The sequence below is a fragment of the Anser anser genome (genome assembly GCF_964211835.1).
Source record: "Anser anser genome assembly, chromosome: 3".
In the NCBI taxonomy this organism is placed as follows: Eukaryota; Metazoa; Chordata; class Aves; order Anseriformes; family Anatidae; genus Anser; species Anser anser.
In genome coordinates this window covers 13,161,437-13,184,592 of record NC_139722.1, presented here as the reverse complement: position 1 = coordinate 13,184,592, position 23,156 = coordinate 13,161,437, and the positions used below count along the sequence as shown (strand labels likewise).

General features: G+C 37.0%; 1 protein-coding gene across 2 annotated transcripts in view; it reads right to left on the bottom strand.

Moving 5' to 3' along the window:
- LOC310896774 (uncharacterized protein) overlaps positions 1-23,156 on the bottom strand; it is a 40,246-nt gene that overhangs the window by 16,810 nt on the left and 280 nt on the right. Inside the window, exons 2-7 of one of the 2 annotated variants that reach the window (XR_014581828.1) lie at positions 10,402-10,524; positions 6,952-7,089; positions 5,830-5,936; positions 4,883-5,019; positions 3,388-3,636; positions 155-244 (exon numbers count right to left, since the gene is read on the bottom strand). Coding sequence is in view for 1 of the 2 variants with exons in the window: in XM_083829534.1 (XP_083685660.1) it covers positions 184-244; positions 4,883-5,019; positions 5,830-5,936; positions 10,402-10,456 (360 nt within the window). In the remaining variant the exon portion in view is untranslated. Of the gene's footprint in view, positions 1-154; positions 245-3,387; positions 3,637-4,882; positions 5,020-5,829; positions 5,937-6,951; positions 7,090-10,401; positions 10,525-15,253; positions 15,328-15,470; positions 22,943-23,156 lie in introns of those variants that run through there. The other variant, XM_083829534.1, reaches the window with a different exon arrangement.

Here is a 23,156-nt window from a genome sequence, read left to right as displayed (position 1 = left end):
GTAGATGAGTTACTGACACCAAGAAATAGCAATAGTACATAGTAAAAAATATGTGGATGTTTAACCTGTGGCAGTTTATGGCTAAAATTACACATTTAAATGCTGCTTCAAGACATGACCATTGTCCCCATTTCCCTTTTGTAATTTAGCTGACCTGAAGTCCACATTCACAGAGGAGTACTGTTACATAGATCTCCTAGAATAAAATGGTCCATTCACTCCTCCCTCTGGCCTTCTGGGAGTGCTAAAAAATAAAGAGAAATACATTTATTCTAATGTAAGTAACTATGGCTGCAGTCTATTTGGACAATAATGATGGGCTGATATCAAAGACTTTAGGTCCATTCTAGCAGTTGTCAGGCATATGGAGATTCATGCAGATCAGACTAGACACTTTACACCACTTTCTCTGCAGAACTACTAGACTGAAAAACCCCTAACACATTTTGTGTTTTCTACACAGGTTGCTTATTACTCTATTGAGAGTGAACAGAAAAACAAGTTTCTTTTGTCTCTTTCCTTTTTTTGTTTTGTTTTGTTTTGTTTTGTTTGTTTGTTCCTACTTTTGTTCCTTGTCTCAACACACTCAGACCCCTGATTCTTTGATTCTGGGCTGAACTGAGCTCTGTATGGACTGTGGTAATTTAAGGTTTCTTCAGATGTTCAACCTAAAGCTAAATTCTAAGGCTGTAGAACATTTCAAATGAAACACGGAGTCTACATAAATACAGACCAACTCAACCCATCTACAGATTTGATTCTAGCAGGAGACATTTACTCCACCAGTACAAGGGAGCTTTCATGTTCAGATGTTGGATTTGCTGATCTTTGGACTATGTGTAAAGCCAAAAAACATCTGCAACAGATTTGTGCTTGTAATGCCAATTACACTATCTCTAATATTGTTTTAGGTTAAGTCTGAAGATGGAATGGGTGAAGAATACACTATTTTTGTAGTTGGGCTCATTTCTCAGGCACCTTCATGAACCAAAGCCACACATTCATACAGGTAAGTTTAAAGATAAATAGGTTATTCTAAATTATTGATTAAATATTGTTCATTTATAAAATATATACAACTGTCCATCTGACAGTCATAGTTAGGAAATCACTGGCTCTTCTTGCTGTCTCATGACACTTACTTTTTACATATTAAAGTCCAGATGAATAAGTAAACAAAATGTTATAAAACTCTGTGTGCTCTATTGGAGAGGAAACACTAATACATTACTGTTTGAGGACCAAAAACTTGTACTAGTAGGTTTCTTGTTTGTAAGTGAAATAATTTTTTAATGTTGTATTGGTCCATGTTAATCTGAAATAGAATATAATAATATCTACCTGAATCTGAAATAGAAAATCATGAATAGATTATTACAAGACCCACACACCATTTCAGCATTATTTAATACAAAGTTCTACAGTATATCCATGGACTCATTCCTCTTGCCCTTGTATAGACTAAATGGCAACCATAATCAAAGTAAGTTAAGTAAATGATGATGAAATCAGACCCCAAATGTTTGTTCATTTTATGAGAAAAAAGTGAATAAAATGTCCTGAAACACTATAAAATATGGATTTGTTATTCAAGTCATAGAAATGATTTTGAAGAAAGTCTTTTAGTGCCCCAAGTAAATGTATAATTAGGCAGTTTATATTTACCCAAGGGATAAGAACAGGTTGAAGAAACTGTTAAGGTTCTTTGATAACTTACACAAACTTTTCTGTCTACTATCAGTCTACTTTGGAAATAACTCTGTGTAGTGCTGGTAGAAGTACTACATAACAGTAACTTCAGTTACAATGGTATGCAGATCAAAAGGTAACCTGAAAGGCCTTTTTATCTGCCAAAATCTTACCTGAACTTGATATGCCCTAATTTAGAAATCTGTTATACATGTGGTCTTAAAGTTCTTTTTGTTGTTCACAACCTACTATTTTCCAAGACAGGTAGATAATAGGGGCTGATATAGCTATAAACACTGAGGCAATTCTTTTGTAACTCTGGTCTGATTTCACAATAAATTCTGCAAATTCAGTTTTCAGCAGCAATGTAAGTTTTACAGGAGCACTAAACTAAGCAGAGTGTTATTCTGGGATACTACACCTTTTTAAGAAAACCATGCTTTCCCAGGGTGTATAGTTCATCTCAAATGTCACCTTGCAATTAAGTTGTTTTATGAGTCCGTTAATCAAGTGATCAGGTCCATTGATCACTTGTGATTTGGGCTTTCCTATCTTTTGTTTACATTTATAGTTCAAGTTGGCTAGAATAGAGTCAATTTGTCTTTTCTTTTTGTTGTACAGAACCTATTTCCGTCAGGCTGTGGGTTACATCTGGGGCTTCCAGAATCTTTGACAAGAGAAATAATAAACATTAACATCAATTAACTCAACCTTTAGTGCCTGTGATGTATCTATCTGCTAGTTATTTCAAAATACAAAACAAATCCTATTAAAAATAATCCAGATGACGCATTCTACCAGACATAGCCTGGTAGATAGCAGCAAGAGCAGAACTGGTCCAGAAGAGAGATAAGCCAGGAGCTGAGGGTGCCACAGCACAGGTAGGGCAGTGACCAGCCTGACCAGGATATAGTCCTGTAGCATTTGACCAGGACCAGGTTGGTGACAGTGACAGGTCCCATCAGTAGTCCCAGACAAGGTGAGGAAACAAGCTATATCTGGGGTCCATTCAGTCAGGAACAGCAGGAGACAAGGCCAGAGACAGGACTGGAGACACGGCAAACTACAGCACAGGTCCAGGGTCCATCCAGCAAGTCCAGTCAGTAAGTCAGGACACCAGGAGACAGGGCTGGGCATAGGTTGTTCTGAATATTCACTATTCGTAAGGAAAACTGGCCATTTATTCCTCTGTGGGATGATTTTGCTCCCCAGCTGATGTCTTTCAACTTACAAATTGGCCCTAGGACACCTCTCTGAACCCTGTTAGGATGAATATACACAGCCATATGTACACACACACAGCCATACATACACACCTATTCAGGCACATTATTAATCAGTCCTGCAAATGACCAAGTGGCATAATCACTCTCTTTTTAAGATCTTTTGTACCAAGAACTTGTTCAGCAGTTACTCTGACATATATTGCTTTCAAATCAGTTCAGAGTAAATCAGCATATTCAGATGTCAGATTGCAATGAGCATCTTCTCTAACTACCACTTACCACAAGCACTGATGTAAAACAGTCCCTTTCTTTTTTTCTGTATGAATTTGCAGACTGAGACTCACCATTCTTTGACAATTAACTTCCCCTGAGATTCTGAACTGTCAGCTAGTATTATAATATCCTGGGCAAACTTAGTTTCCTTTAATCTCTGCATCTGAGATTGCTGCCATCTGAGAAACGGTATACCCACTTTTGGCCCCGGGCATGGTGTCTCCAAATAGCAAGACATCTGTATGACCACCTCCAGGTCTCGGCCGGCTTTCAGTAGCACATTCAAGCAATCCATTAGGTAACTTTGTTCTAAATCCAATTTGTTCTTTAATAAAGTGTTGTACTTTTATCCATCAATATTGTGTCTGGTGACTTTCCACAGACAATAAAAGCCTATAGAAAGATCTCTGGTGGATATCAGGAAATATCTAACAGCCTTCAAGTGTTCCTAGAAATGAAACAGCAGAGCACAGAATCTTTAGCAACTAGAATAGAGGTATGTACGTCTAAGTACAAAACACAGTGAAGAATTAAAATGCTCAAGTATCTTGTCTATTAGTAGATGTTTCCAATGTTTAAAATCAAGTTTTGAATTAAAAATAACAATAACTTAGTAAGAGAGGGAAATGATGGCAGGATAAAGACTTTTTTTCTTTACTTCTAAATGTTTCTTAAGGTAATTTATGTTTCTAGCTCACAGATTATACTTGGAAAGCTGCACTTATTTGATTCAGTAGAGTGTAACTGCAAATGCAGCTGTTGAAAACTGAATTGTTTATTCTATTGCTATGCGTTCCTGGCTGTGACCAGATGCAACCAGCTGTTAACCAGTTGCTTCTCTCTGCTTATCTCCTGGCAACCAGATGATCAACAAGCCCTACAAAATGGTTATAATTGACTAGAAATAGGAAACAGTTTAGACGTTTACCTCCCATCCAATGATAAAGTGATTAATTATTTCTTTAATTTAGGATTACGAGTCCTTTGTGTGACTTTGTGTGTTCATAGACTGATTTTAGAAAGACTAATTCTGTGTTTAAAATTATACTGTGCTTAAATATGAGCTTAAACACATGCTTAGCTAAGCATCTCTGAAAGAAAAGCACAGGCAAAAGATCCAGATAGTATTCTGGTGTTTAATCTTGTAAATGCTTCAGGGTATGACCAAAAAAGTTGAAGGCATTGATTACACTCACAAAAGTAAAGCGATATTTGTCACATTGATCTCCTCTGTTCTCTACACAACTTAGTTTCCCTAGCCTGTATTGAATATGCGCATTATTTAAACACTGAACTATTATGAGTTCCTCCTAAGCTTTTCGATACCGTGATAGTCCCTCAACACTTTACAAAAGGCAATGAATTTATCTTCACAACCCTTCTGTGAGTAAAAATTGTTACTAAAAAAATTGAAAAAGTGCCAAAGCAATCAAAATGTTAGTTCTGGAAGTCCATTCTTTACATATGCGCCCTCCTTTTTGTAATATTTCACATGGTACAACCACAGACCCCTGTTGCAGTTTTAGTGCTTAAAATTCTTTAAGTCAAGGCCCAAAAATGTCATGGCACCCTGAAAAAAAAAAAACAACAACATGCAACTCCTCACCAAATTTGAAAATCTGGTTAAAAATAACTTGCCAAACAGAAGGAGGACAGGCATAAAATTTTTTTTTGTAGGACATTTTCTTACTTACTTGATCTTGAGATCTTTCTTTCTCTTTCTGCAATATTCTCCCTCATTCAACTTCTGCAACCCCTCTGACTGCAACATTTTGCACTTTATAACACTGATACAGGTTCTGGAGGAGGACAGCCTTTGCGCTGTGGGATTCTAGAGTAAAAATAGGATGCGTTGCCATCAAGAGACTGTAACATGAACAGACAACAGCTGAACTAGGGATGCACTGTTATTTTTAAATGCGAAGTTTCCTTATAAATTTAATGGTCCTTATAAATTTAGTGATTTGGGGGCATGAGAGATTGAATCTTCAATTATCATACAACATTGATATTGACACATAGTTTATTTCTTAGAAGAAATTCAGTACAAGTAAAAGGTATGAAAGTAAGCAGAAAAATGGATTCAGGACCAACTGAGGAACTCCAGAGATAATTCCATATGACCCCTCTTTAAGTTTACACTTCATGGTGAGATAGATGCCAGCACAAACTAAACTTAGAAATCACCAGCCTAAAACATCTTCTCCACCTATTCACGTTTTTACCAATTCACAAAAGAGGCCTTTTCCACAACAGTAACAAACAGGGCTTTCAAGAAAGATTTTTTTTTAATCCTTCAAGCCCAAACTAGTTTGACTAGCAATGAAGATGTCAGTTAAGGTTAACTCTTTGCAATCCTTCACAATTTCTACCCAACCAAAAAGCACATCAAATTTCTCCTTCTGTATAAGTTCGTTCAGAACCTACCTAAACCACATTAATGTTCATCTAAGTGAAGCTAAGAAAGTAGACCTAGCATATGCTTGATTCATACCAAGACTGAAAATACCTTAGTAGTACTAGAAATGGTCTACTACAAGTGGACAGGATGCAGACACTGTTTCATTGTAGATCTCTTTCCAGCTTAACTTTGTCAACCACAGAATTTGCTTGCCTTATAGTGAAGAAATGGCATACTTACCACCATGTATAAGAGGCTTCTGGTCTTCTCTGGAAAGACATACCCAACAGTAGTGGTAGGGAAGTATCTCATTGCTAGGATCGCATCTTTCGCTGGTTGTTCCAGCACTTCACATGCAACAACAACATCAAACAACAAACTTAGTGTCAGCAACAAATAGATAATAAGCAGCTGTAACTTTTCTCTGGAATATTATTATCAAAATACCCCGGTATTTGGATAAAATCTGTTAAAAGGTAAAGAATAGTAGACTGAAACTGAACCTCAGACAGACAAGACGTATAATGATGGAAAGCATTTCATTTCAAAGGGAAACTTTTCAGAGTTTATAGCTAAATTAAAGGGGTTTTATTGGTAATATATATGCCCAACTAATGAACTAAATCTGCAGCATGAGAATGCATGCTATCATCTCTGATTGGATAGGATATTTTTTTTTTTGGCTAAGTATGAGCTATGTCAGTCATTTTAATACCAATCACAAAACCCAGGCATCTTTTTGTTTGCTTGGTTGTGTTTTTGTTTTTTGTTTTTCCTGAACATAAGAGGCCTAAACATGGGAATCTAAATTTATCATGCTGTGGACTGAATTAACCTGCACATCATTTTCCAGTTTACCAAGGTCTGGAACCTCTGACCTAGTCCTAACAATAGCAAAGTAGGCATCAGCACTCAGTGAACTCCAGCAAATGAATAACTTGTGTTGTATGTTTTGAGAAACAAGACCAGAGAGCTCACATATGTATCAACATTTCAAAGACTAATTTCAGAAATCTAAAGATGACTCATGATGCTTAAATGTTTAGAAGCAGCAATAGTGATGTGACAATTACTGTGCCACATTTATTATATCAAATGCATTAATTGTTTTTACTTAGATTCCACTTCCATAGCTCATTTGCAATAAATGAGGAGTCTGCATGGCTCTCTGGGCTGGTTCCCACACAAAAGTGTTCTGATTCCTACAGATGGAAAGTCACATTCTATTTTTTTATTTTAACCCAAGGCAGTCTATGTTCAAGGCATTCCATTAATGGATGGATTAAATATTTTGGATTAAGAATGCAATTAGCAAATAGGCTCTTACACAGTGAAAATTCTCAAAATAAGGGCATCACTTACTTCTATAAGAAACTCTGTTCTGTTAGAATTTCCTTGGAAGATGGTCTGAATGTCAACATACCCCTTTAGGAATTAATTTCTCAGCATCCTTATACAGTACTTTCTGAGCTGTCTTTTATAGTAGAAATATAAACTCAACTGTATATGAAAAAGGACAAAAGACACAAACTTAAACTTTGCCAAAACAGGACATTTCACTGCACATGAATTTTTTCAGTGTAGAATTTCAGATTCCAAAGATAGTCAAAAAATATTTTAGGGACTGTAAAAACTGTATCACAGAAAAGCATTTACCACAGTATTATGAAGTCTATGGACTTTCACGATACTTTGTAATCTGCTTAAAATTCACGCTTCTAACAACTTCTGACTATTTGTAAATCTTAGCATCAGTTTCTTGATCTTGATGGAAAGCTTAGAAAATGCACCTCAACGAGCAAAATAAGCAAATAAAAGCCAAATATTTTAGGATATTTCATGACTTTGTTGGGACTTGACTCATATTTAAATGTCTAGCATTACTAACAGTGGTATTCCTCTACATGGAAGTTAAGATAATTGCTTTCATCTCCATTCTATTTTTCATAGTCCAATGCCAAAGCACAATGTTATTCTTTTGCATCTGGCATTTGTAAGCCTCATTGTTGGGATATACACCACTGAAATAATTCTTCGCTTTCTGAAGCAAATGCTTTTTCTAAAGATTCAGAAGCCACATTATTAATTTCCTGATTTATTTTTGGTATGCTCATAAAGAAGGACTTCTATATGTCTGCAAATACTGAATACAAGAAGAGGCCCTGAAACACGATAATGATAGCTAATAAAATATGAAAGCTTTGCTTTGCATACACAGTAATAAAACTACTTCTCTGGTAGGATATAAAGTTAACATCTCTTTCTAAATTGCTTCAGCACTTGTGCTCACAAATGTTATGCTACTAAGCCTAAAGGAACATAAACATTATTTTATGGTATAGTATATACTTAGCATAGAAATAGTGTACTGTTAAAGAGAGAGGCTCTCTAACACTTTTGAAGACCATAGTTCCCATTTGATTGATGAGTTAGAAGATCATAGGGAGCATTGTCACATACAAAAAGTCAGGGCTGATAAGCCTACAGGACATATATTTAATCCTCAGGAGGAAAAAAGGAAAACTAACAGAGCAATACTGAAATGCAAAAGGCAAGAAGCAGCTGGCTTTAAATTAATACCTATTTAAATGGTGTAGATGGAAATAGGCCAACTTTGAAAGCAATTTAGAGGAATCCTATTTTTACCATATCACTAATCACTGAACTTTATGAATTAGTTCTATTCTTTTTAAAACTCCATTAGTCATATCTACTTAAGAAAAAAGTAACCATACATTAGTTCTTCAACACAGCGAATCATACTACAGTTGTATTTCAGGGTGGGATGTCATCATTATGAAGCTTATAAGTTATAAAGCTCTACAAGAAACTTGTGAAAAAGAGCAACTGCTCTTCTATAAGAGAAATTTCAATTTGATTGTACTAAGAGTGCAACTCAACACGAGTGCCGTTAATTATTACAGAATCTCCACATAGCAATGGAACTGTATTCCCTCCTCAAGTGCTTTTCTCAGCCTTCCTCTGTAAGGAAGGAGGAGGCAGGGTATGAGTTGCATAGGATGTATAAGAACAGCTGCACTAAACCAGTTGTAAATTGGTTTCCAACTTTAGCTTCAAACTATACAAGGGGTTGCTAATGTTGCATAACTCACAAATCCTGCATGGTACTCTAGGAAATGAAACTGCAGTTACCATTCAGACGGAACTCACTGATACATTTCCGCATTTGCACTCCTTTGTTTGAGAAAATCAAAATCTGAATCATGCTGCTCGGCTACAATTGCTTATATAAACATACTGTCCCACCAAAAAACATGCTGGCCTGCCAATGGTTTGCATGCACATTCTTTCAATACTTGAAGTATTGGTTGTCCACCAGAAAAGCTGCTGGATAATGCAGTTTAGCCAAAACCCAAATCATTACTACTTATTTGAACTGCAGCAGTTCTTAGAAATTCCACCTGATATCAGCATCACATTGTGCTATGCACTTTACAGACACACAAAAGTTTAGGACATCACTGGAGAGTCTATTAGCTGAATACAGCAAAACCAAGTCACAGGAATAATTGGATCAAGGCTGCACAACAAAGCTCTGGCAAAATTTACTGGAGAAGCTAGATATCTTAATACAATGTTTTAAATATTAGATCATGAACACTTAAGCAAACAACAACAAAGTATAAAAAATAAACCACAAAACTTTCAGACACAATAATTAAAGAATAAATATTCTTTTTAGAATAAAAGATTCAGTGCTTTCTTTTCCTGTGACAGAACCCAGAATCCTTTTAACTAATTTGTTGAGGAAATATGCCACAGTGGAATTTAGTATGACTGATTAAACTATGTTAATACATTTTCCAGCTTTGGGTCCCAAGTCCCATTGCCCTATCTATGACCTTTCTAACTCAGGAATTATGTTACTTGTTCTACTAACAAGCATCCATCCATGCCACAGGATATCATGGTTGAACAGAAATTATTTGAAGTGCAAGCACAAAACAAAGATTATATGACATATGAAGCATATGCGTATATCTGATGGTATTACAGTTGCTACGTAAAATCACTATTAAAAGTAACTTTTAGATTGATCCCTCTCATTTTGATTAAGTATAACCTGTAAATCAACCCAGGACACATCACAATCCCCATATCTTATCTAGCAAGGCATTCCCATGCAAAGGTGCTTATGTGGGGAAAATTAGCAGCTGGGAAAATCAGTCACCTTTTTAAGTTACTTTCATGGAAAACTCAGTGCTTTACTTCTCACCTTTGTTACTTCTCAAATATATCTTACTACCACAAAACCACAAATGCATGACAGAAATAACGTATACACACTCTGCTTGGTGAGTTTTTTTTGTGACTCCTGGGAACTGTTTCTAACGGTCTGACCAAGATTCAATTCATCTGGTTGTTGGAGGATGGTGAGCTGAACATTAGATCTTAAAAATACCAGCGATCATCCATGCCTTTCTTCTTTAGACTGACACTCGTAAGCTCTGATTCAGAGTCTACAGCACAGAAATACAGCAATGGACTAGAAAATTAGTCTAGGCAGCTGCACTGTGAATCTCTTTACCAGATTCAAGCCTCAGGTACCAATCCAGCAAAACTTGTAAGCACATAAAATAGCTAAACCCGTGAGTGACAGTGGGACAAAACAATCTTAATATACATCAGCATGTGGTGATACAGTTTGTTGGTTTTTAAATCTAATTCCCATTGAAGCCTGTTCATTCTTGTTGAATTATATATAGCTTTAGTAAGAATATACACCAATAAATGTGTATTTCTCTTTACAGTGCCGTTATCTCTTCCCTTTCTCATCCCTTGAACACTTACTTGATCCTGTCTTCCATTCATAAAATCTTGCGAAACCGCACCACCTCAGCAGCATCCTGCAAGCTGCCCTCGGTACCCATCACAACGAGGAAAATGGAGTTGTCTAGCCACCGTCTCTTGATCCTGTGGGAGTAATTGTGTTAATTATCAAAACATAGAGGAAATGATTCCCATTTTCACTTGTTTTAAGGCCCCTTCAAGGCTACAGCAGAGTGAGCTGACTCAGTGTAAATACAGCTCATTAAGTTTAATGCAGTTGAGGCCTGATGATGTCTGGCCAGTGCTAGTGCAAGGAAAAGTTTTTCTTGCCCTTTCAGTACTATTTCTACTGCAGAGTTTTCTACTTACTTCCTGTGACTAAGGTAATTTTTAGCTATTTATGGACAACTCACGCAGTCTTAACCTGGACTGGGAAGCAAGGGGCATGAAAGATCTGCTGTCCTATCCATTCTCATTCTTATTGCTATGAGCAAAGAATTCTGAAAGGGGAGGGGAGGGAAATCTACTTTTTTTTCATCACATTTTTTTTTGCATTACATCAGACAAACTGTACTGAAAAAAGGGTAGAATTTCTACTGTAAGTGTCTGTGATAACAAGAGGCTTTTCCATTCAAAATGTAAATGCTGGTAGTATCAACATCTGGAGGACTGTAGCCTTAGGCAACATTACAAGAAGCAAGAGATCTGGACAGGATACATTCAATCTTGCTTTAATGGTATGATGTTCTGCCAAGATAAACTTCTAGGCTTTGACATATTTTATTTTGAAAAATGTTATCGTCAGGTGTAAAGGAAATTCCTCTTCACTGAGGAGAGTTTTGTAGCAGCGTATTTGATGACATAATTACTATGTGACTACATATTTAATGAACATCTTTCCTGACCTGAATAAACAAGAAGCAACAAACATTTTTTCTGATGACATCCCCATGTCCCAGCAAATTTAAATGACAATAAAAAGAAAGGACTCACATTCTCACTAAAGGTTTAGGTAGAATTACAGGAAGCATACAAAATGCCAAAATTTCCAAAGGTGCCACAGAATCACCAGAGTGACCCAGGTACTGCTAAATTCAGTTCAGCAACGACTAATTACTCGGCATCCTCAAATTAGGCTGTATGTTGCTGAATACTGTTACTTAGGAGTGAACATCTGTGGCTGAATCTGCTTCCAAAGAGACCTGAAACCACTTTTCTCAGGACTTTGGAGCTCTCAGTCCCAAAGAGTTTACAGTACAGAAGCAAACTTCAAAGTGAGTAATACCGTGATGATTGCAGAAAAGACTGTCAGCTGGTTTAAATCAGTACAAGTTTACTGAAATCAACCAGCTAAAAGTCTACTACAGGGATGTGAATTAAAATCGTAGAATCATGTTCAAGTAGCAGTGCTTTATGGTAAATCCATCGGAAACACTAGTAAACCCCCCTTTCTTTGGACTAAAGAAACATTATCATGAAGAAAAATTGGACATTTCACTGATAATCACGCTGCACTCCTCACAATGCTGTGTACTCAACTGCAGCTGTTTTTGGAATGCCGTTCCAAAACCTGCATTTCAGCAGCTCAGACACATAGCTTCAGCTTTGTTGGGTCATCTTTGCCTCCATGATCCACATGCACCACAGATGTAAAAAAAAAAAAATCGTATCTTTTATATCTAATTCAGTTTGTACTTTTTCACTGTAGCATTAATGTAACACAACATGAGTATTTCCCAGGAGAAGTATTTGTCATTGTAACACAGGGCTCAATTCATTCACTAAAGCAAAAGTTTGCAGAGCTCCTGGAAGTGGCCAGCTTCAGATAACGAGACCATTGGATTAAATATAGGTTTAGACTTCTTTTTTTAATCTTTCCCTTTATCTCCATCCAAATCCCCACTCCCTTTTGGCTGCTGTCACTACAGCACTTCAGATTCTGGCACAGAACCAGTAAAGGAGGTATTTCAAGAGATGGTAAATCAACTTATTCAATGCTCTCTCTGGCTTCCTTTCTCAGAGGTCAAATATGTTTTCAAACCAGTAAAAGAAGTGAAAGTTCTTTCAAGTCTCACTTCTCACAAGGCAGGACAAGCAGAGGGGGGTTTCCAATACTCGCCGCTAACGGCATGCAGTTCTCAGAAGAGCCTCTTTTCTTCTCTGATCCATAGGATATGCACAAAGGCTTACTCATTATCTTTTCATATTTTCTCCAAAATACCAAATACAGAGCTATCAGCATAATGGGTCAAAGAATGTGCACATACACCACATTTCATTATCCAGCTTTATTTTTAACTTGGACTCCCAATTCAGCTCCAAGAAAAAAATGCCAACATTACGTTGTATATAGAAACTCTCTCAGTGATCATTTCATGAGAACAAGCTTGCACAAACAGCACACTATTAACATGTAGTTACTCTTTACTGCTGTTATATATGTGTTGTATATAACAACATCCCAGTTTCAAAGAGGTCGAAACACATTTTTGTAAACATAGTGAAAAGTCTTGTATTCACATTACTGACAACACATAAATGACAGCAATGGCAAGATTCAGAGACCAGGTAGAAATGTCAGTGCATCTCAGAAGGAGCTGCAGAAACAGCACACATTTTTATAACCTTATTTAACAGTGACACATCTTTCTATGCAAATATACCAACTTGCGGTCAAATCCAAACGTACTGCACTCAAAGTAATATTGCAAAACACATATACAACCATCCTGACAGCTGGACAAGCCAGACTAATCTATTTGTCAAAAGACTAATCACCACTTCAGCATTTCACTGCTTCATGCCAAATTTACCTTTCATTTTTTATAGCAGTTGCTGACCAACACTCAGCACTTGCTATTTTTAAACAGGATGATATTATTTGAGAAGAGGTTTCAACTATTTATATACTTCATTAACTCTTTTTGAAGGTTAACATAAAATACGGGAGGAAAGGAAAAAGGAAAACAAAAATAATAGTATCACCACTAAAAATACTGATTTTTGTTCAAATTAGTCTCAGAACTAATTTACAACTTTATGAAAGTGATGCTTTAGTTTAACAAAGCAATCGGAGCCAACTCAGAGCAGCTGGAGGTACTTCTATGGCAGGAGGTAAGATTAAATTATGTAATGAACGTTGCTTGTTAGGCATTATTCATCTCCTGTTAAAACAGACTAAAGCAAGTCAAACAGATTGTGGCTAGTAATCTCTATTGACTAGAAAGGCAGCCTGTAATGTCTACCATGGACGTACATGTCTGCATTGCAGCCATCCCTTAAGGTGAAATGAATTCCTCTCTCTGTTTCTTTTCAGAATTTAGTCTTTCTAGACAGTAGAGCAATCCTATCTTCATTGCAGAGTATTGTTCCACCACCACAACAGCAGAAACATGGTGCAAACTGAAAACCCTTTTAACAAGCTTACTTAGGTTTTTACAGGCTTACTTAGCAACATTCAATTTTCCAGTTCTCAAAACACTTGACAGAGGTGCTAACCGTCATTATCCCTGTTTCACAAGTGAGGAAAATTGAAAGTTAACATGGAAGCTAACATGACCTTGCCCAAATGAAAACATTTCCACATTTCACCCTACCTTAGAATTACCATCACCTACTGTGAATCCAGCTCTGCTACACACTATTCAACAAATTCATAGGTCTGAAAAGTGAGTATAAAGATTAATAAGAAAAATATTAAATGAACAAGATAAAATATTTTTTCTCTTTTAACAACTTAAGACAAATGCTATCCCTGTGTATCAGACAGTATGTCCAGCCAGCACGCTGCAGCATGATGCAGTTGCCCAGCTGGCATTGCTTAAGCTAGCGCCAGAATGAAACACACCGTAGCACTTTCAAAATTATTAGCCAAAGTTATTAGCCTTGTGAAGTGACATAATCTACTGTCTTGAGCAGCAGGCCAGGCAAGTACAATTTATATATCTGCTAGTACTTGAGCTATCACCAATATACTATGCTGCACTTTACCAGCCCAATCTAGGTGAGCTGGGGACTGTTTTCATCATGCTCTACTGCCTCACGTAGACATGTTCTAAATTTTCTGTAAGGGCATCTAATTAAAACAGTATTGTGGATTGTCATATAGAAAAGAAAAGTAGTGTAGACAAGGTTTCAACATCTTTTTTTTCAGAAACAGGAAAACAGTTTTGACCATTTACTCCTATATGGTAAGCTGGAGTATAAAAGCACACATTTTTACACACAGAGACACACATGCATGTACATGAACATATACACAGACACATGCTTCTATATAAATACAATACTCTGCTCCCACTGGTATTTTCACCTAGCACCTTTGCTGCTATTTGCCCTAAGTACATTTAACTACAAAAGCATGGTCTTTTCTTAATTACCCACACACACACAAAGGAGTACTTTGAATATTTTTTTCCAGAGTAGGAAGAAAACTCATCCTCCACACCATGTTGCACATGGAAGGAGGATGCCTTCCAACCTTGTATTTGCACTGCCATTCTGCCAAGAACAAGTCTTTACCAATAGTCTGAAACTCTGGCACACAAGCTTGGATTTCTGCACTGATCAATGCCGATCTAGCTGCCTGTACCCAAAATACAAGTCAAAGGAGAGGGAACGCCAGCACAGTACTGGTGTATCTGAGGCACCGATCTTGCCAAAACACGACATATCTAGCACTCTAGAACTGATGTAATGAAAATTGTTGTTAGAAGACCTGAGTAACATCAATATGAAAACAAAATATATCTTCAATATTTAGTTATTTTCTGTCTTTAACATAGATTTCAGCTCTTTCGAGATAATGTACATTTCTGTATTCCTTTACTAATATGGCCCATCTATTGTAAACCCAGATATTACAGAAAATTACCTTTGTGGATATCAGGAATATTTCAGTAGCTGACATGTTAAACTGAAGTTTTTATAAACAATGGAATTATGTCACTGGAAAACAAAATATATGCATTATTAGCATAGAAAACCTCTAGCTAAGCCTCAACACTGTAATAGCTCATAAATATTTGATGACTGGTAAACAAGACATTTAACATATAATGTATTATCACATAAATATAGCTGTGTACTACCAAAATAGAGTTACAGCTGTGGATATTTTGGATTACAATAAAACAAGGAAGTCCCTCCTGAACAATGATCAAAAGAGAACTTAACAAGCAACAAAGAAAAAAATCAAGAATATGCTTGTCAATTAGTGGAAACAATGCTAAATGTAAGCTTTTTGTTTTCCTCGTCTCAAAATTAAATAGCGACATTTTCAAACTATTTCAACTATTAAGCATTGCAAGGACATTCTGTCTTGAATTGCTTCTTCTGCCATAACAATTCAAGTTACCCAGATCAAAATAATTAATTCTGATAGAAGCAAAAACAAAACAAGTGAGCAGATTTAAGTGAAAATTGAATTATTTTATTATAATGCTTTATAGTATCATTCAGCCAAAACTGCATGCAACTTTTTCTTCTCTCATTGATACCTACTTCTGGATGGCTACAAGACCAACACACTGCCCTGACTCCTGTCTTGTACTTTCCCCTGTCTGACTGCACCTTGGCTTCCCATATATTGGATACACCTTGTTCAGGTTTTCTCTCCTTTTTCCCCTATCACTTTAGGTCCTAAGGAGTTAGGCAGCAGAACTGCTTTTAAAATTAATGAGAAACAGGTATAGAGGGAAGCTGGCAGGTCTAGATATTCCAGCATATATTCAGAAACTTCAATGAAATGTGTCAATGCAAAATCTTAAGATACACAGACAACCAAGGCAGAAGTTACAATGCTGATGAGATCCAAAACATTCAAGCAACACTGCAAGCAACAGGAACAGGTCATATATGATCAGTACAATAAACAGTTTATTACTGATCGAGGAGAAAAAAATTGAATTCATAAACCACATTTGCTGTGGCACTTTGCTTCCAAAATTCTCCACTTTTGAAAGTTTGTCAAACAATTTTACAATAATTACGTACAATGTACAATGATCAGAACTAGACAAAATTTTGCAAAACCTTTTGCAAAATCTTTTTCAGCCTCCTGACTTACAGAGTAACTGTGGTTCATATAAAACACTTGCATTTGACAGGAAAAACATATGAATATGTTAAAAATATGAATACTTTGTAGGAGTTGCTGAAACAGATCCAAACCTGCATCTACTGAGTCTGGTTTCTCACCTCTAGCATTCATTTATTAGTTTATGCAGACGGTGAATTCCTTTTTGAAAACCCTCGTATCTATAATTTGGTAAAGGGGTGAGAGTTTCAAAGAAGCCTATGAGAATTAGCCCCAGTGACATGAAAGACATGCCCATGTCCCTCTGGGAGAGAGCACAAAACATGTGCAGAAGGAAGAGGGAATGGTAAGACATCTAAGGACCATGACATCACCCTTCATACATTTCTACTTACAGCCAGAGAAGCACCAACAATTTCTGTGACACGTAAACAAACAAAAGTTTGACACACTGATTTACTAAAGCAGGAATGGCAATAATAATAAACCCATCAATACTCCATAAAGGACTTTAATGTGTCTGAAGATATTTTCATTACTGCAGTAAGTGTTAAGCGTTTCCTTTGCTGTTAACAGTTTTTATGGCAAAGCTTTGAAGAATGTCCCACAGGTTATCAGCAAAAGCTCTATCTGTTGCATATAAAATAAGAACACACTAAACAATCCAGAAAACTACTTTCAAGTTGTGGCCCAAGACTAAAGTTGGAACCATGACAGGACAGATCTTTTGCTGGTGTAATGTGGCACGGTTCCAGTGGAAGGAAGCCATATCAATTGACACCAGCTGAGAATATAGCTTGATGCATCGCCTTATTCACTCCTTACATCTGAATTTTTCTTTTTCTTCCCCCTTTTTTTTTCTTTTATGTTCTAGTCTCCAACACCATTCTGGCCAGTCTCTAATAGTCCTTAAAGGCTAATCTTCCTGTTAGCTTGCATTTAAAAATGAATCTCAGATGCAGGAAATGAAAGCCTTCCTCTTAAACATAAAGCAGATTCCAATTGAAAACTAAAGAATTCACGCTTCAAAACACTCTCCGAGGATGTCTGTCTCTATTGGTAACATTTGGAGATGTTTGAAAGGGAGCTAATGAAGACAGGTTTATGTGACTGGTTATAATTTTACCTTCCCAACTGCACATTTCAGATTTGTCTCAGTGAATTATCTGGTAAAATATTTCATAGTAATGAATTCTTTAAAAAAGTTTGCAACCAGTGAAACATTTTGAGCTAAAGTTTCAAAAACAGCCAGTAATGTGAGCTTGCATAATAATGCACAAATGGCTAATTGCTCAAAAAGAAGTTAAAGCATTTAAGTACAAATAAACTGTTTTAATGCTTCAAACCACCAAATGACTGAAAATATGTGGAGGGGGGCAGGTAGAAAAGGAACTGAGTAAGACTCAGGGACAAACCACATAAGCAGCGCATTTTACAAGCAGCATGAACAACCACCAGAGATCTTCCAGAGTTCACTGCCCGCTCTTTCTCACTGTGCCATTAACAAGACTTTAACTAAACTAAGCTTTTCAGAGAATTTAGCTGAACAAGACTGCCTGATAATGTGGCATTACTGCATCACCATGGTCCTTTGTGAGGAGAAAAACCTGCTTCGTGAAGCTGTCAAAAATCACCAGCCCCCTTCCCACCTATTACCTGCAGGAGGTCAACAGAAGCAATGAGCCACTTTTCGCTTACACACTGCAGAACATAGGCGTGACTATCCTGGGCTCGCCTAAACTCTTTTTCTAAAGAGTTTTTCTCTAGCTCAAACAGGCAATTGCATGGGCATTGACTGCATAGGCTTGACTTTCAAATAAAATCTGAAGATCAGCAATGAGATTATTTTATAAAGACAGAGGTCTACCAGACTTGCTGTGGCTGAAGGACACTGGATAAATTTGCATGGTTGATATCTCCAGAATTACTGGTAGATGGCAGTTACACTTTATTTGTAACATGGTAATACGGATTAATGCCTCAGCGTGCTGGACATGAATTACATTCACCATAATTAAAAAAAAAAAAAAAAAAAAGTGAAAAGGAAATGCACTGATCTGCAGTATAGCTGATTCTGACCAAAGAAACAAGTTTTCACAGAACTTTTATCATTCTTCTGATGAAGCCATTTTTAACGGGCGTAATTGTCTGTTACAAACGAAGTACTTTGCCACTGCTGTCGTCCTGCAATACATGAATACATGTACATACTGAATGTATTTATTGTGTCACATGTTTATGAAAACAGGAATATACCACGAGAACAATCCAACTCTACTGTTATGTCAATGATGCTACATGGCACTAAGCAGCAAACACTTCTACTAAGATTATGTTCAGGAAAGTTTTATCTTCCTCCTCCTGAAGGAATATATGCAAGAACTATAAATGCTTGGAAGTGACTTTACAATTCGGATGTATCTTCATGTACTATATATGCATTTAGGAGGAAGCAATTATTGTAATAGTGTGGGGGGGGGGGGGGGGAGTTACAATAATTAATTTATCCACAGATTTTGTATTAATAATGTTTCTTGTGGCTGTTTAAGAGGAAGAGTAAGGTTCCTTCATATTTTTTTTTCTTTTTGGTGCACAAACTGATTACTTGAGCTCTAAAATTTAATAAATTTGTGATTTGTACTGTCCCCTTTTAAAATTCAGGTACTTGATTACCTCTTGGCCTAGTTTCCTAAGAAAGCACATTTAACACAGTCATTCCCTAAAGTGAATTCTGAACTCACTAGGAAGTTTCAATCAAACTTTACTGAGGGGGAGAGGTCTAAAAAAATCTTAAAACTCTTACTTTTTTTTATTGGAAACTGGAGAGAGAAAAGAGATCCTATTAATATTTTAATCAAGAAAAGTTAATAAGCTCATTCTTTATTAGACATCAAGAATTCTCATAAAAGAGAGACATCAGAAACCAGGCTCTCAAAATTCCTTGTTCCTATTACATTTCATGCATTGGTCTTATCCGTAACTATTTGAAGTTCTTTTTGTTTTGTTTTGCTTTAGAATACATCTGTAAGATACCAAATGCTTAGATGTTTATCTAGCCATATAGAGGGTTTGAAAAATCTGTTGCAAGTAGGATGTTTTCCTGAGCAACTGCTATCAGCTTCTGCCAAATCTAAAAAATACATCTCTAGTCCTTCTGGTTTTAATGAAAATCCCTCAGTGCTCTCCGAGCAGCTGAAGCATGCTGAGGGAGAAGACTAGTACACAAATGCCTGTTGGACCAATCACTTTTGAAGAAACTTGATGTACACGATGCACAGAAGGAAGAAAGCTCTTTTGCTTTTTACCATCATGAAAGATGGTAAGGTTTATGATATACCTAGGAGCATTCGGAGGTGAAGCATTCAGCCACAGTTATCCAGTTAAATCCAGTTTCTCCTCCTTTCTTAGCAGCCAGAGTGATGTCTAATTATCAGAATATTTCTTATAGATAATGCGACCTCAAAATTAGTGTTAATTAAATAGAATTAGTCCTCTGATTACTAGGTACTCCTCAAAATGTTCCTGAATGCACAGATGAGAATGACAGGTGATCTCCACAGTGACTGTGAGAGAAATAACTCAGTGTGTTCCTGCAATGTCTAGGCCAGGTGAATCGTGATACAAGGCCCAGGTACTACGGTTGGTATTTGAAAGTTTTCATGTCACATGACATCTGTGAATGTAGCACTGAAAACAGCATTCTTTGCAGAGATGACATCCAATGGATTTGAGAGGCTGCAGTATTCTTTCATCTTAATAGATGATGATGATGCACTCGGCACTAACTTGTGGGAAAGCAATTGCTACCTCACGCTGTTAACAATTAGCATACTGGGGAAATCTGCTTCAATTTCCATATGTGATGTTGGGCAAGTCCCTTACCCTGTCTCATCCGAATGAGGGTAAAAGTAATACCAGACTCTACCTTCAGGGAGAGTAGCAAGATAAATATTTTAGATTATATGCACTCAGCAGCTACACAGCAGGGATTGGTAAAACTACCTTGCAAGTTTACTGAAGGTAGGCAGGAATAAATCCATTGCTCTAAATCTGGTAGCTTTATGACTGCTATGTTAACTTTTTCTTTTACAGCTCCCTCCAAATACTTTTTCCATCTGAAAATGTTGCCACTGCTATCTAATAGGTATTGTATCAGATCCTTAAGGAAAAAAAGAATTACACCTAAGGTTTTGAGTATTCGTACATCCTTCCTAGTTCTATACAGAAAGTTTCACATCTCATTGCTGTTGATTGAGACAGAACCCGGTAAATTATTCAAATTCTGGCATGTTTTTGTCAAATACACCTAGGAGACATCCCTCATCCCCAATTAAAGAAAACCATTGTAAAAAAACTTCTTTCGATTTAAGATGGAGTCATGGGAGTACATACATTACTACTGACTAGCAAAGAAAATTCAGATGACTGAAACATACCAAAGTCTCTGAGGAAGACAACTCCACACATACCAAGTAATACTCTTCTGTTTCTTTTGATCTGCTGGGGTAGTTGCTGGCCATAAGGGTGAGAGAAACACACATGTTGTCACATACAGTTCCCCTTACACAGGCTTTCTTAATGAATCAATAGCAATGAAAAGGAGAATGTTCCATAGCTCTGAACACCAGTAACTAACGAACACATTACACCCAGGTGTGTATGTCTCAGCCCTCAGCACAATGGTTTGCAGACTTGTTTAACCCAAATTAAAGACTGCAGGATCTCCTTGGATTCTTACCACTGTGTAAGCAAAATTATCTTTTAGCCCTCTATACACAATGTCTTTTTCTACCTTCGCAAAGGTGGAAGGTGAAACTAAAGGTCTGCAGAGCAATAGCCTCACTGGGCCTGTAGAGAACCTTACAGAAATCTCCAAGTAACAAGCCTAGAAGAAATCCAGACTACTGCAAAGAAAACTACTCACAAAATATGCAATTAAGAATGCTTTCACAAGTTCACTGTCAGCTCTCAGAACTTTTTATGCTCCCAGCTTCCCCTGTTGAATCTGGAAGGTGCTTACTTAGACTTCAAACACTCCCAAGAATATAGTCAATCTTCTTACAACGCCTTAAAATATTTGCTACCCAACTGGTATGACCCTATTGGCATCTATGATCTCACTGGCATCACGGAGATGTGGTGGGACAGCTCCCATGACTGGAGAGTTGGAATGGAAGGCTACAGGAAGGCTTTTTTCCATTTTTTCCAAAAACAGAAAAAAGAAAGAGACAGAAGACTACAGGCTAGTATGTCTCACTTCTGGTGAGGATGATCAGAGGGCTGGAGCACCTCCCCTATGAAAACAGGCTGAGAGAGTTGGGGTTGTTCAGTCTTGTGAAGAGAAGGCTCTGTGGAGACCTCATAGCGTCCTTCCAGTACCTAGAGGGGGCCTAAAAGAGCATATAGTGGTAGGACAAGGAGTAATGACTTTAAAGTGAGAGAGGGTAGATTTCGAGTAGATATAAGGAAGAAATTCTTCCCTGTGAGGGTAGTGAAGCAGTGGAGTTCTCAGGTTGCCCAGAGAAGCTGTGGATGCCCCGAGCCTGGAAGTGTTCCAAGGCCAGGTTGGATGGGGCTTTGAGCAACCTGGTCTGGTGGGAAGTGTCCCTGCCCATGGCAACAAGGTTGGAACTGGATGATCTTTAAGATCCCTTCCATCCAAAACATTCTATGATTCAGTGGTCTGTACTGGGACACAGTTCTAAAATCAGTACATCTCAACTCCCAAATTGTTTCAATGAAGTGATTATAAATTCAGAGTAACCACAAGTAATTTCAGGTTTCCACTTGCCTAGAGGCTTGTTGATACATGCCGTTTCAGAGACAGAAGGGATCACAGTATCATAGAAACAGAAAAAGAAAAGCAAGTGTTGATAAAATAGCCAGAAGTGTCAAGAAAAAAAAAAAAAGAAAAAAAAAAGGGACGTGTGTAGTCATTCCAAAGCTTTGCACAATTTTTTATGTCTTTCTCAACTGTGCAAAACAAAGCAAGAGACCTGGGTTTAACAACTTTTTTTTTGCCTAAACAGAATTAGTGCTTATAAACAGCCATGTTTCCATGTTTCTTTGTGTACTGCTTTTTACTTCCTCTTTTTTTCCCCCCCACAATGAAAATTATTTCAAATGTTTTGTCTTCAGCATTGTCTTTCATTAATGCACACACTGAGGTACAAAATAGATCACACTACGCATCACAGTAGAGCTTTCCTAAAAGTTGATAGTTAGGTTTGTTTCTGCACAAAAATATGGAGAAAAAAAAAAAAGAAGAAAAAAAAAGAATATGTAAAAAGGCTGCTGAGAGAATCTAGGTGAGAATTTTAGAATGAATAAATACTAGACCAGACAACAGTGCGTATCCAGCTCGAAGGTGTGGACATATCAGTGTTTACATGTATACCAACACTAAATGAAAAGTGGAAGACAATGACTTTAAAGGAACAAATCAAAAATAATTGAAAATAATTGTATAAACTGAGGAAGATCCTCAAATGATGAGTGTAAATAAATTGTTTGCATATCTGGTGAAACAAAAACTAACATGCTGCAACCTTTTAAAGGCTACTGAAATGTGAAGAAAATTAAATAAACACCACCCACACTTTTTTGTCCAACTATATCATAGAAACAAATTCATAAAGCTCAGTGCTTTCATAAGACTTCAAATCTTCAAAGTGCGAAACACACATTGACTAATCAATGAAATCAGCCATCTTGAACCCAAAGTGCATTTTGGAAATGG